Raw genomic sequence first — 14,295 nt, forward strand, 5'->3', positions numbered from 1 at the left:
TCGTTCTGGACCTGGGCTCTTAAGTCGAGCAGCTCTTATCTCGAATGACTTTTCCCCATAGGAATTAATGTAAATAATTTTAATTGGTTCCAGACCTCAAAAAACTCACAAAGTTAGTCTAAATTATGCAGAAAGACATGTTTTTAATGAAGAAATGTACATGTACATATAAATGAATAATGAAGTTTCTTTCACTTAACTTGTAAACTTTCTTAAACTTTAAAATTTACATATGTTCAACTTCTCTGCCACCCAATCCTGTAGGACAGAGGTCCCCAACCCTTTTTGCACCAGGGACCGGCTTTAAGCGATCAAGAGAGGAATGGATGAATGAATGGACGGAGGGTGGGAAGGAAGGAAGGAAAGAGGGAAGGGACAGGAACAGAGGAAGGAAGCAAGGAAACTTATGAAAGGGGAGAGTAAGAGAGGAATGAGTGAAGGGAGGGAGGGAGGGAAGAAGGTGGGAAGGAGAAAGAAAAGAAGAAATAGAGGAAGGGAAGGTAAAAGAGAGAAAGAAAAAGAGCAAGAAAGAAAGAAAGGGGGAAGGGACAGGAACAGAGGAAGGAAGCAAGGAAACTTATGAAAGGGGAGAGTAAGAGAGGAATGAGTGAAGGGAGGGAGGGAAGAAGGTGGGAAGGAGAAAGAAAAGAAGAAATAGAGGAAGGGAAGGTAAAAGAGAGAAAGAAAAAGAGCAAGAAAGAAAGCTGCAAGCACCCCCCCGAGCCCCCCAGGCCGGCTGCAACCTTTTAAAACACGCGCGCCGCTTCGCAGCTGTCTCCTGAAGCCGAACGCGGAAGTTAGCGTTTGGCTTCAGGAGACAGCTCCTTGGCGCTTGTATCTCGAATTTGGGCTTGTAAGTAGAACAAAAATATCTCTCCCCTCCCAGCTCTTATCTCGAGTTGCTCTTAAGTAGAGCAGCTCTTATGTCGGGGTTCCACTGTACAGTGGTACCTCTTCTTATAAACTTAATTTGTTCCGTGACCAGGTTTGTAAGTAGAAAAGTTAGTAAGAAGAAGCAATTTTTCCCATAGGAATCAATGTAAAAGCGAATAATGTGTGCAATCAGAATACTCACCCCTTTGGCCTTATTACCGCCAGCATTTGGATACTTATTCGGAGGCGGATGGAGGGGGGCAAGACAGCGGAGGCTGCCCGGAAGGAGCCTCGTGGGTGGATTGACACATGTGGGAAGCTGCCTGGCGGTTTCCACCCTCCTTGAAAGTTTTTGGTGACAGTGGCAAAGGAGAATCCCGGCGCTTTGGCTTCAGACAAGGCCAGTTGAATTGCCACTGCTGCCCACCAGGACCCTCCAAAGATGGTATGGCCACAGCAATTATTTTGTATCGATAATCATTCAACATGTGAATGATGAATCAGGCCAGAATTGGTGCAGAACAGTAAGCAGTTTTGAGGACTTTTTGCCTATCTCAAATTTTAAGGAGTTACTTAAGCTAACCTTGCAAAATGGTTACTATCTTGCCATAGAGTTAGAGTAATTCACTAGAAGCCATCTGACAAGGCTGCTGCTCCCTATCTTTTTACTACCTCAAAACTATTTCTAGACAATCTTATATTTGGGGGGTAGGTTTCGATTATGTATTTATATTTTTCCCCCAATAAGGTCTAAAACAGTGGTTCCCAATCCTTTTTTGGCCATATCCTACCCAAGCAACTCTAAAATCCTGACACACACACACACACACTGACATATACAGTGTTTCCTCAATTTCCGCAGGGATGCGTTCCAAGACCGCCCGTGAAAGTCGAATTTCCTCGAAGTAGAGATGCGGAAGTAAATACACCATTTCTGGCTATGGACAGTATCACAAGCCATCCCTTAACACTTTAAACCCCTAAATTACCATTTCCCATTCCCTTAACAACCATTTACTCACCATTATTACTGGTACTCCCCATTGAATAAGACACTTAGTGATCCTGATATTTATAAACATAATTATTTATTAATAATAATTATTTTTTGTTATTTATTTGCAAAAATTATTAGTTTGGCAATGACATATGACGTCATTGGGTGGGAAAAACTGTGGTATAGGAAAAAAAACCACGAAGTATTTTTTAATTAATATTTTTTGAAAAAACGTGGTATAGGCTATTCACGAAGTTCGAACCCGCAAAAATCGAGGAAACAATGTAATTCTTACTATTCAAAAAGTGAACTCTACACATGCAGAGGAAGCATAAAAGACCATTAGCTTAGTTTAAACAAGGCTCCAATTGCCCCCATTAAAAATCATTTTTCCCCCTGTGGGGCGTTGGCCCGAAGTTGGGAACCAGGGGTCTAAAGCAATGTTTCTCAACCTTTGCCATTTTTAGGATTTGTAGACTTCAATTCTTAGAATTTGCCATCTCCCCAACATGTGTTGAAGTCCCCAAATCTTAAAATCAGCAAGGCTGAGAAACACTAGACTAAATTATCAATATGGAACTCAAAGGATTTCTTATAAACAAATATGATATTGTAGATTCTCACAATCAGAACAAATGCAAGACAAATGGCAAATTTGACCAGTGCAAAAACAAATGACAGATTTACTGATTGATTGATTGATTGATTGATTGATTGATTGGATTTGTATGCCGCCCCTCTCCGGAGACTCGGGGCGGCTAACAGCAATAACAAAACAGCATATAATAATAATCCGATACTAAGAACAGTTAGAAACTCATTATTATAAAAAACCAAACATACATTCAGACATACCATGCATAAAATTGTAAACGCCTAGGGGGAAAGAGTATCTGAATTCCCCCATGCCTGGCGGCAGAGGTGGGTTTTAAGCAGCTTACGAAAGTCAAGGAGGGTGGGGGCAATTCTAATCTCTGGGGGGAGTTGGTTCCAGAGGTCCGGGGCCACCACAGAGAAGGCTCTTCCCCTGGGTCCCACCAAGTGACATTGCTTAGTTGACTGGACCCGGAGAAGACCGACTCTGTGGGACCTAACTGGTCGCTGGGATTCGTGCAGCAGAAGGTGGTCCCTGAGATTATTATTGGAATCAGACCAACCCACAGACAGATAAAACCAAGCAGTTGTTTGGTAGGCCAAGAAGAAAAACTACATGTAAGACCATGTGTTAATAGTTTCTCCCTAAAATGCATAAAGAATGGTGTTCAGTTATTACTTCAATAAACATTACTTAGAAATAGTAGAGCAGTTTGCCAGCTCTGCTGAAATCCTATTTAGATAATCAAGAATGGATTGCATGTTTTGTTGTTGTGCATAAAACTTCTTTAAGTGTGCTTTTGGCAGAAGAGCAAGAAAAAATATTTTCAATTGTTCAAAATCCACTTTATTTAAACTGTAACTAATTCCCACTGTGTTCCATATGCCATGATAGTAAATGATTTTGCTCTTTGAGAAGCCAAACATCTGATGTAAAATAATATTGTTGAATAACTTTTAGAACATGAAAAATAGGAAATTGTTTTTGAAGATTACACTCTTCGTTGTTGCTATTACATTTCACTATCAAATATTCTCAATGATCTGTAGAATAAATTTATCATCTCCTGAGCGTTTTAGCCGGATAATTATATGTATTTGTTACGTGCTGTTGTTACCAGGCCATCTCTTTAAGAATTCAGCAGACAAATAGCCTGAAAATTTCTCCGCCTTATAGTCATATCGATGTGAGACAAGCAGATTCATAGTAAATACAAATTTCCCCAGAAACAACATAACACATTACTATTATGTTAATGGGGATATGGAAGATGAAACAGCCAGAATTTATATGAGTTTTACAGTATATTTTATTATATTTACCCTCTTGTGGGCTATAATCTCTAAGGAAACATCAAATTGAAGCTTAGGTTTGCCTTTTTAAAAATGCATGTGCTTATCTTGGGTTTTTCTCCAGAATTCTTTTTAAAGAGAGAGACTATTTTATCAAAAGTTTCTAAAATGTTCCAATATTTTATTTTCTGTAACAATACAGTGTTAATGTTTTCATTGGCTTTTGTAATTTTAATTTATTTCATTAAGGTTTTGCTACTTTTGTATAAGTTTGATCACATTCGTTATGACAGATGGGCAAAACAATAAAATCAAGGGATGAATTGATTGATTCTGTTGTTACTATATTTTATAAGGTCAATTGGCAATATACTACTTATAATTTCATAGACATAAGCAGTTGATACTTTTATATATATAAAAAAATAAACAGGATCCAAAAGAGCTAACTTTTTATGTAAATTGAGTATTATAGAGGCTGATTCTCCCCAGACCACAAAAATACAGCACATTTTTGTTTCTTCAAAAACAATTTTAAAATTTTAACATGCATATTTTTTTTTAACTCTCCCTTTAAAAAAAGTTTAATTAAACTGTACAAGGGACTCTATTAAAGGGCCTGATAACTGTGTTCTAGACCTATAAAAACTTTATCTGGTTGGTCCCACATTACTTGAAAACTATTTTATGAAAAATAAAAATAAAGTAAACTAATTAAATTCAAGCTCTCTCTTGAATTAAAGAGCAGTGAATAACTGTGAAACTATTTCTGAATGACAGCTCAACAAATGTTAATCTTGTTTTCTTTGGTCAATAGCTACCAAGTGAAAAGTAACTCCTTGCTATTTCAGTCATTTTTCAACTAAGCAAGATACACATTAAACACGAACACTCAAACAATTAACAGTAGAAACCAGGCCTAATAAAAACATTGGCACACACCCAATTCTCCTACCATTTCCTGCGCTAATCGGCTTCTAACGAAGTCTCCCAGTCTTTTGAATTTTTGCTGTGTTTGATACCTTTCTCGTTCAAGATCCATAACAATCTTCTGCACAGTTTCCAGTTTGATTTTCATTTCCATGATCTGCAACATGATTTAAAAATTATGTTGTGAGATATATCTATACATTTGTTTGTTTATTGTACCACCCATCTTCTCAACAAGGTTACTGTAATAATTAGTCTTTTATTCTAAGACCTTCCATCAGGAAACAGCAATTGGAAAATACAACACTATTTTACCATATAACCTTTAAATTGCTGTGGTATGGTGGATTTTATTTATTATTTATTTATTTATTAATTGGACTTTTATGCCATCCCTTTCTAAGGACTTGGGGGCAGCTTAAAACATATAATAAATGTATAACATCTTAGATCCAATTAATTAAATAAAAAATCTAAAAACATAAAAGCCATAAAAAACAGTCATTCCAATTTAATAATAATAATAATAGTAATAATAATAGTAATAATAATAATTATTATTATTATTATTATTATTATTATTATTATTTATTAGATTTGTATGCCACCCCTCTCCGAAGACTCGGGGCGACTCACAACAATAATAAAAAACAATATTATAGCGAAACAAATCTAATATTAAAAAAGAAGCGTATAAAACCCTATCATATTTAAAAACCAAACAGCACATACATACCAAACATCAAATATAAAGAGCCTGGGGGAAAGGTGTCTCAACTCCCCCATGCCTGGCGGTATAGATGGGTCTTGAGTAGTTTACGAAAGACAAGGAGGGTGGAGGCAGTTCTAATCTCCGGGGGGGGGGGAGTTGATTTAATCAACTTCTCTCAACACATCAGCCAGGGGGCAAGAATCTAATGGCCCCAAGCCTGGAAGCATTAATGAATCTTAAGACTCTTGCAGAAGGCAAGGAGGGTGGAGTCTGCTCAAAAACATAAACAAAAACTGGCAATAAAATATCTTTTAGTCAAGATCTAAGAAACCAGATCAAGATATACAGTAATAATCAACTAATATCACAGAGACAAGCTTATGCGCAACTGACAAAATGACAGCTTCAATCACAAAACTCCACAAACTGCCTCTCCGCTTCAATCCTGGAATATTTACAGTGTAAATTATAGGCTAATGTTAAATGTTAGGCTATATTATAGCCAAATGTTAAATGTATGAAGATGATTAAGAAGTCAAAAGCAAATTACGTGGAAAACTTGCTTAGGTTGTTAAACTTGGAATTACTAAATTGCTCAAATATCATTTTCCATTTTTTTCCCCATTACTAAATTTTATAATAAAAGGTTAGAAATGAAAAACATGGCTTTATGAGTCTCCCTTCATTTGAGCACTGTCCGTGGAACCATTTGAAAGATATTCAGCAACTGCTACATTTTCAGCTCATTTTTGGTTTGTTCGTATGCTATTTTATTGCCAGTAGTAGAGATGCCATATTTTTTTCCTCCAAAGTGCCTGAAGGTGTATTATCTAGGATACTGTGGGAAGAAAACTGATGCTTGTGACAGAAATAGTACAAAAGTCCCTAGCTGCTGTGATATTTTGTTATTATTTCACAGTACTTGATGTTTCAAACAAGGTAAGCACTTACATATAATAATCAAAGAGTGGAATGTAAGAAATTAGAACAGGTTGATATAATAAAAGTATCATTTTCTGCTGCTAATAAAGAAAATTTAAAAGACAACATTATTGTTGTTACTCTTATTACATGTATGTTTCTGTTTTCGGTAAGAGTTAAATGTCACAGAGATGTCAGAGATATTTCTCTTGAAAACATTAGATAAAGTCAGGCAGGCCAGGAGATTATATGACTGGCCTAAAATCAATCCATGAGTTCCAAGGACAATGGGAGCCTTTATCTGCAACTCCGTGATCCCATTCCAAAATTAATTGTGAATATTCCCAACCAATGGTTTTTCTGCATATTAGAGCAACATAATAGCTGGAATTTTTTATTTAGTTTTAAGGATTATACTTTTATGTATTTAAGTGTTCTGCAATACTATTTTCTCTTTTCTGCTTGGTATTACACTGTTTTAGATTGTTGGGGCAATATGCCGACTCTGCAAACCACTTGGATAGGGCTATAAAGCACTGTAAAGTGGTATGTAAGTCTAAGTGCTATTGCTATTTAAAGTTAAAGAATAATAATTATAACTGTAGAAAATATATTGTTATTTGTTTTACCTTTTTTTCATAATATTGTTTCGTCTGCCTGAAATGTTGATCCCATTGATTGTTCACTGACAAAAGCTGAAAGGATTAAGCGATACTTAATACAATATTTTCAATACAATAATGTTACATTCTTTTACCATATAATCTTTAAATTGCTATGGTATGGTGGGTTTTACATTCCATTATATTATTATATTAAATACAAGGCAGTTTTTCAAATATCATTGGCATAAAACGCTTCTATAAAATGAGTGTGTGTGCACTTGTGTATACACACGTGCACACATATATGTACACGCAGCGTGCGCAGCTCCATCACCACCAGGCGTCCACATACCATGCACTCTAGATTTGGCTCCTGCACATGTGCAGCAGCCGAATCTCACCGCTGCAGACAGCAGCAGCAGCGTCCCCCGCTAGGTGGGTCCACAGAGCACGGCGCTCGTCCGGTGGCTGTAGGGTGTCTCTGCTGTTGCTGTTGCTTTTGCTGTTGCTGTTGCTGTTGCTGTCGCTGTCATTGTCACTGCTGCTGCTGCTGCAGCTGCTGCTGCTGCTACAGCAACAGCGGCAAAAGATGTGGGAAAAAGAACACTCAAAACATTCTCACTTTAAACAACACCAAATTCGGAATACACTATTGACACACTGGCGGAAAGTCAGGAAAAAATACTATAATGAAATTCCCAGATGGCTATCCACTCTAGAAGCTCAAATTCATCCAAACATAATAAGCCAAGAACAAAAAATAACCTACGAAGCCCTATTAAACACTAAAGGAAATCTTAAAACTAGAGAAAGACTTAAAGAGGAAGGTATAGTAATAGATTGGCTTCCATATTACCAAATTCAAAGCAGATATAAAAGGGACTTGGTACAATTTGGAATATGTAATAAACAAAATGAAATAGACAAAATATTGACAGGATCTGACAAAAAATTTATAACTAAAATGTATATTTATCTATTAAACTATGAAAACATTGAAGAAATTGTTAAACCTAACATGATATCTTGGATGACCAACTTTGGATATGCAATTCAGCTAGAAGACTGGGAAAAACTATGGTCAGTTAATTATAAGATGACTTTGTCAACACCATATAAAGAAAATCTTTATAAAATGTTCTTCCGATGGCATTATGCGCCAGCACGCCTAGCCAAAATGAATGTAAACATTAGTAACAAATGTTGGAAGTGTAAAAAAGAAGTGGGAACATACTACCACATATGGTGGCAATGTAACGAAGCAAAAAAATTTTGGATTCAAATTAGGGCATGGATGGAAGAAATATTGGGCTATAAAATTGAAATAAAACCGGAAATGTATTTATTAGGCATAATTAGAGGCAAACATAGCAAAGAAAATTACTACTTAATAAATCACTTACTTACTGCTGCAAGATTAGCATATGCACAAGTCTGGAAACAAGATAAGATTCCAAACAAAGAAACGGTAATTTAAAAAATATTAGACTGCGCCAAATTTAGCAAATTAACATACGAAATTCAAAACCAACAAAATAAGGACTATTACAAAGTGTGGGAAAAAATTTACAACTGGGTGGAAATCAAGAAAAAGGTATAGTAAATAGAATTGTTAAAAAATAAATCTTGTAAATATATTAAGTGTAAATGTTTAATGTTGTATTGTTTGATGTCTAAATGTTTGTAAGTCATATAAAATAAAATAAAAATATTAAAAAAAAAAAAAAAAGATGCCCCGGTCAATCCCACACGGGAGTCACCAGCGCAAAGAAATCCTCAAGGAAGGAGAGCAGCTCATTGAATGGGGCGCCTCTCCTTCCTGGCAAGAAGGCGAAGTGGCAGCAATGTCATCTCCCTGACGAGCTGCTCTCTTTCCTGGAAGATTTCTTCCCACAGCAGCAAAGATGCCCCAGTCATTCCGCTGGGAGCCGCCAGCGGGAAGAAATCCTCTAGGAAGGAGAACAACTCATTGACAGGGGCGCCTCTCCTTCCTGGCAAGTGGGTGAAGAGGTAGCGATGCTGGTGGTTCCTGGGCAGGACTGCTTTGGGCCATGATTTTGCGTATGCACAGGAAATTGAAGGTTGAGTGCGCACGCTCACTCCATCCCCCACTGAGAGGGCCACGAATGGCTGCCCTTTTCTGGTTACACATGATCTGAAATGGCATCCAGAAATGCACTACTAGGTCAGTGATCTGCTTGGCTGCTTTTCTGACAAACCACAAGTAAGTTGGAATGAATCATCAAGAAAGCTGCCATGCACCTTTTTTCTTTTTCTTCATGTGTAGCTCTCCTTCCATGCAGACAAACCCATGAAATTGTATAGAAATTTTATTTTGGAGAATATTAATGATTTAGGTTCAAAATCCAACAAAAATAGCTTCATCTTACCTCTTCCTTCTGCTTTTCTAAAGATATAATTTTTTGTTGCAGTGGTGTGTCTCTTACGTTCTTTGTAAATATACACTACAAAAACAAAATGATTCGGTTGAAAAGAAATCTATTTACATTGAGCTAAAGCAGGGGTAGGCAAAGTTGGCTCTTCTATGATTTGTGGACTTCAACTCCCAGAATTCCTGAGCCTCTCATGCTAGCTCAGGAATTCTGGAAGTCCAAGTCCACATGTCATAGAAGAGCCAACTTTGCCTACCCCTGAGCTAAAGTAAAATTTAAAAAGATACAAGTCTAGATTTGCAGCTAAATAATGTAAACAACGTATCAGTCTGAATATTAGATATTATTCCGGTGTAAATAGGTTCCCATCTTTCTATTTCTGTCAAATGTGATATTGAAAGTATTTAATATCTAAAGTTTGTTATGGAAGAATTTGGTATATTCTGGGTTAGAATATTTTAATTTTATTTTTTCTATCATTATAGAAAGTTAGAAGCTATTATTAGGCTAACATATTGAATGTTAATCTGATTGGATTCTTGGAAACTGAATTGTTGGATCAGATTTACTTACAGACAGCAACATATTTTGATTTAAAACAGATATAATCTCACATTTTTTTCAATTACCAACTAAACCTAGATTGATTATATTTTGAAATAAGTTCTACAGATATCCAAAATATTTATGTTAATTATTTTCAATTACAATATTGCAATATTTAAAGTTATGTTGAACACTTATAGTATAAACAAAGAATTAGGGGGAAAGAAATATACATACAGTGGTACCTCTACTTAAGAACATCTCTACTTAAGAACTTCTAGATAAGAACTGGGTGTCCAAGATTTTTTTGCCTCTTCTTAAGAACCATTTTTTACTTAAGAACCTGAGCCCGGAAAAATTTCCCAGGAAATTTGAGAGTGGCACGAAGGCCCGGCCAATTTCCTGCCATTCCCCCTTTAATCCCATCCATTTCGGGCTCTTCTGGGCTGCTAGAGGAGCCTTTCTGTGGCATTTAAGGAGGCTTTGGCAGAGCGACCAAAGCATTTTCCTTTCTCTGGGCGCTTGGAGAGGGAATAAACCTCTGCCAGCACCCTGAGAAAAGAAATGCTCCCTTCATTCTGGGGAGCCGAGGAAAGGCGCCAGCTACAAAGCGAGGGAGATGAGAGTGGGAAGGAAGACGCAGCAGGTAGCAGCAGCAGCAGCCAGTGTATGGGAGGCAGTGTATGGGAGGCAGCCTCGCGCCAGGTGTATGGGAGGCACTTGCTACTCCTTGCCACCTCAGAGTCCCTCTTCTCTTAAAAGAAAAAAGCCTTAAAGTTTTAGATTTTTTTGATTCCCCTCAGCTCACCTTCTTCCTTCGGCAGTGACTCTCCTCCTCCTCCTCTTCTTCCTCCTCTTCCTCCCACCCAAATTCTGAGCTTTTATTTCTTTCCTAATGGGTTTGCACACATTATTTGCTTTTACATTGATTCCTATGGGAAAATGGCTTCTACCTAAGAACGTTTCTATGTCACGGAATGAATTAAGTTCTTAAGTAGAGGTGGTACCACTGTATTTTATAATGAAATATCCAAGATAATTTAAAAAAAATTAAAGCCATTTTTATAATTTACCAAAATAATATTTTACACCATGGTTAAAATCTATTTACCTGCTATTTATTTACCTTTATTATTATTATTATTATTATTATTATTATTATTATTATTATTTATTAGATTTGAATGCCGCCCCTCTGCGTAGACTCGGGGCGGCTCACAACAATAACAAGAACAATGTAAGAACAAATCTAATAATTTTTAAAAACACTAAAAACCCCATTATTAAAAGCAAACACACACACAAACATTCCATATATAAACTGTATAGGCCCGGGGGAAATGTGTCAGTTCCCCCATGCCTGACGGCAGAGGTGGGTCTTAAGAACTTTACGAAAGGCAAGGAGGGTGGGGGCAGTTCTGATCTCCGGGGGGAGCTGGTTCCAGAGGGTTGGGGCCGCCACAGAGAAGGCTCTTCTCCTGGGTCCCGCCAAACGACATTGTTTAGTCGACAGGACCCGGAGAAGGCCAATTCTGTGGGACCTAACCATTATATGCATACCAATGACTGTTTCTCCAGATAAGGTAATTTTAATTATTTATTAAAAGTCATTTTAAGCCTAATAATTTATTTATGAATTGCTGTGTTCTGAATGCTCTCATTTTCTTATTAATTATTATTATTATTATTTATTGGATTTGTATGCCGCCCCTCTCCACAGACTCGGGGCGGCTAATTAAATTAATCATAGTTAGCATATGCCTTTAGTTCAGTTTAGTATCATATACTTTCCCATTTCATTAACATTTCAACCATTATGTGGGGAGGTGCAGAAGTTGCGGAGTCAAAAGGGGAATTGGCCTAGAACTGTGATGGTGAACCTATGGCACGCGGGCTACAGGTGGCACATGGAGTCATATGGGAAGGCACATGAGACTTTTTAATGTTTCAGCTTCAGAGTGCATGCGCGCGCTGGCCAGCTGGTTTTTGGCCTTTCGGAGTGGCGCAGCAGGTAGAGTGCTGTGCTGCAAGCCACTGAAGCTGACTGTAGATCTGAAGGTCAGCGATTCAAATCTCATCCCTGGCTCAAGGTTGACTCAGCCTTCCATCCTTCTGAGGTGGGTAAAATGAGGACCCAGGTTGCAGGCGCAATAGGCTCTGTTAAAAAGTGCTATTGCTAACATGTTGTAAGCCACCCTGAGTCTAAGGAGAAGGGCGGCATAAAAATTGAATAAATAAATAAATAAATATCTCCGGGACCGCCTTCTGCCGCATGAATCCCAGCGACTGGTTAGGTCCCACAGAGTTGGCCTTCTCCGGGTCCCGTTGACTAAACAATGTCATTTGGCAGGACCCAGGAGAAGAGCCTTCTCTGTGGCGGCCCCGACCCTCTGGAACCAGTGGTGGCAGGAGGGCTTCCTCTGACATGTAGACGCCAGGAAAAAAAATTGCAAAAAATCAGTGGGTATGAACCCACCACTGCCTACCAGGCTTCAGAAAGGCATAAATTAAAATATATTTTCATAAATTTCGGACATAAATTAAAATGCAGTTATAGGTGAATAAGAATCTATGATACTTGAGTTCTGTGTAAGAATAAGAATGGAAATATATCACTTTCTGTGGGTGTAGTATATTGTCAATTATATATACCATAGTTATTCTGTAAAATTGTAAATGTGTAAAATTTTACACATTTGTGAAAGTGGGTGGATTTGGAAAAACAATAACCTCTTTCAATTTCTGAGGGAAATTATTATAACTTCTATAGTAATCTTGAAGCTATATATTTTGTTTAAGAAGTCTCCATAAAATATTGATATATTTTATCTCTCTTTTTTATGTGAAAATAGCGAAACAACTATGTTAAATATCACATTGTTATGTGTTCCATAATTAGTACCTTTCTAAGAAGATGCTAAAGAAATTATATAAAATATGCCAGTGTTGCAGTTGTTAAGTTGAAAGAAATAATACCAAAAAAGCATACCTTTACTATCCAAATATTACCCTAATAGAAAAGTCCAGTTTATCAAATTTCACTGGAAAATTGGTCATATATCTTTTTTTAAAAGTCAGTGCCTGTAATATGTACAACTGTAAGCTATTTCAAGTAGATCAAAACAGTAAATTAGATTGTGTGAGAATTATAATAATATTTCTTTATTGCTATAGTGTACATTGATAAAATCTTGAAAGAATCTTGAAATCATGGCAAAATTTTCTTCTGCATTCTCAGATACCAAACAGATTCAATCCAGGATTGTCTTGAATTTCTGGGTTTCCTAGGAGTTTTTGAGTTATTATTTGCTTTCTCTTAACAATTCTTGCATTCCTTCATCAAATTTATCTCTGTGCATCTCTACAACAGTACCAGGAAAAGGGGCATTTGAAAAAATAAAAAAGAGACAAAAGAAAATAAGTTGTAACTTGTTACGTTTCTACATTACTTTCTCCCTTTCCTTTCCTTTCCTTCCTTTGCTTTACTTCATTTTTCTTTTCTTTCTATTTCAATAAATATGGGTAATTTACAATTAAAAAGTTAAAGCAAAATATATCAGAAAAAATTATTGGTTATACCTAGAACCTGCAACTTCCTCATTTATGTGATTAGTAAACAGTGAGTTAGAAATCCAGGATTCTTTTCATGTTTTAAGCGCTGAAGAGTAATAATATGCTTTTCTCCACAGGTGTTTGTATCTCTAACAACAAAAACTATTACACTATTGCATTGGCATTATTCAGTCTCGAAAGACCAAAGAGGTAATAATTACATGTAGTCTAAGAGATTTCCAGACAATTTAACTGAATTAATTTTGCTGAAACCGAATTTGAAGGGGGAAATTATGTTATCTCCCAAAAATATTTCACTCTGCACTTCAAAATACATTTATTAAAAAATCTTTCATTAAGCTTTTTTGTTGTTATTATTGGGACATATATTAATTTGGTAAAGGTTCTCAGTTATTTATTATTCCTTAGCAAAGTCCATAACCAAATAATGTGGTTTAATAAGAAAATGTTTGCCTTCAGTTTACAATGTAATCATAAAAAGGATATATGACAAGTATAGGCATGTTTCTTACAGAATTATATACCAATATAGAACTCCTTTAAATAAAGTACGGTAAGCACCATTTTGCCCTATTATGGCAACTTGAAATTTCTTATGGAATGTTTGCTTGCAGAATGTTTAATAAATTAAAGTTAAATTGTTTGCAATATTGTTTCCCGGGGTTTTAATTTGTTTAATTTGCTGAAGATTTTTTTATTAATCTCAAATGTCACGCTACTTAAAAAATGCAAGCAATAATTTAATTACTGACGATGGATCCCTTTTGCGTTGTAATTTTTGATTCCTTGGAAGCAGAAATTTTGGAAGGCAAGAATTTGGACTAACACAATTTAGTATATTTGGGGAAAATCCCTGCC

General features: G+C 36.5%; 1 protein-coding gene across 2 annotated transcripts in view; it reads right to left on the reverse strand.

The window, feature by feature from the left end:
- Positions 1 to 14,295, reverse strand: part of QRFPR (pyroglutamylated RFamide peptide receptor) — a 149,458-nt gene that overhangs the window by 13,494 nt on the left and 121,669 nt on the right. The window contains exons 9-11 of one of the 2 annotated variants that reach the window (XM_070757651.1): positions 9,316 to 9,390; positions 6,950 to 7,015; positions 4,713 to 4,844 (exon numbers count right to left, since the gene is read on the reverse strand). In XM_070757651.1, the coding sequence (XP_070613752.1) occupies positions 4,713 to 4,844; positions 6,950 to 7,015; positions 9,316 to 9,390 (273 nt within the window). Of the gene's footprint in view, positions 1 to 4,712; positions 4,845 to 6,949; positions 7,016 to 9,315; positions 9,391 to 13,157; positions 13,226 to 14,295 lie in introns of those variants that run through there. The other variant, XM_070757653.1, reaches the window with a different exon arrangement.

This window comes from Erythrolamprus reginae, chromosome 7 (assembly GCF_031021105.1).
Source record: "Erythrolamprus reginae isolate rEryReg1 chromosome 7, rEryReg1.hap1, whole genome shotgun sequence".
In the NCBI taxonomy this organism is placed as follows: Eukaryota; Metazoa; Chordata; class Lepidosauria; order Squamata; family Dipsadidae; genus Erythrolamprus; species Erythrolamprus reginae.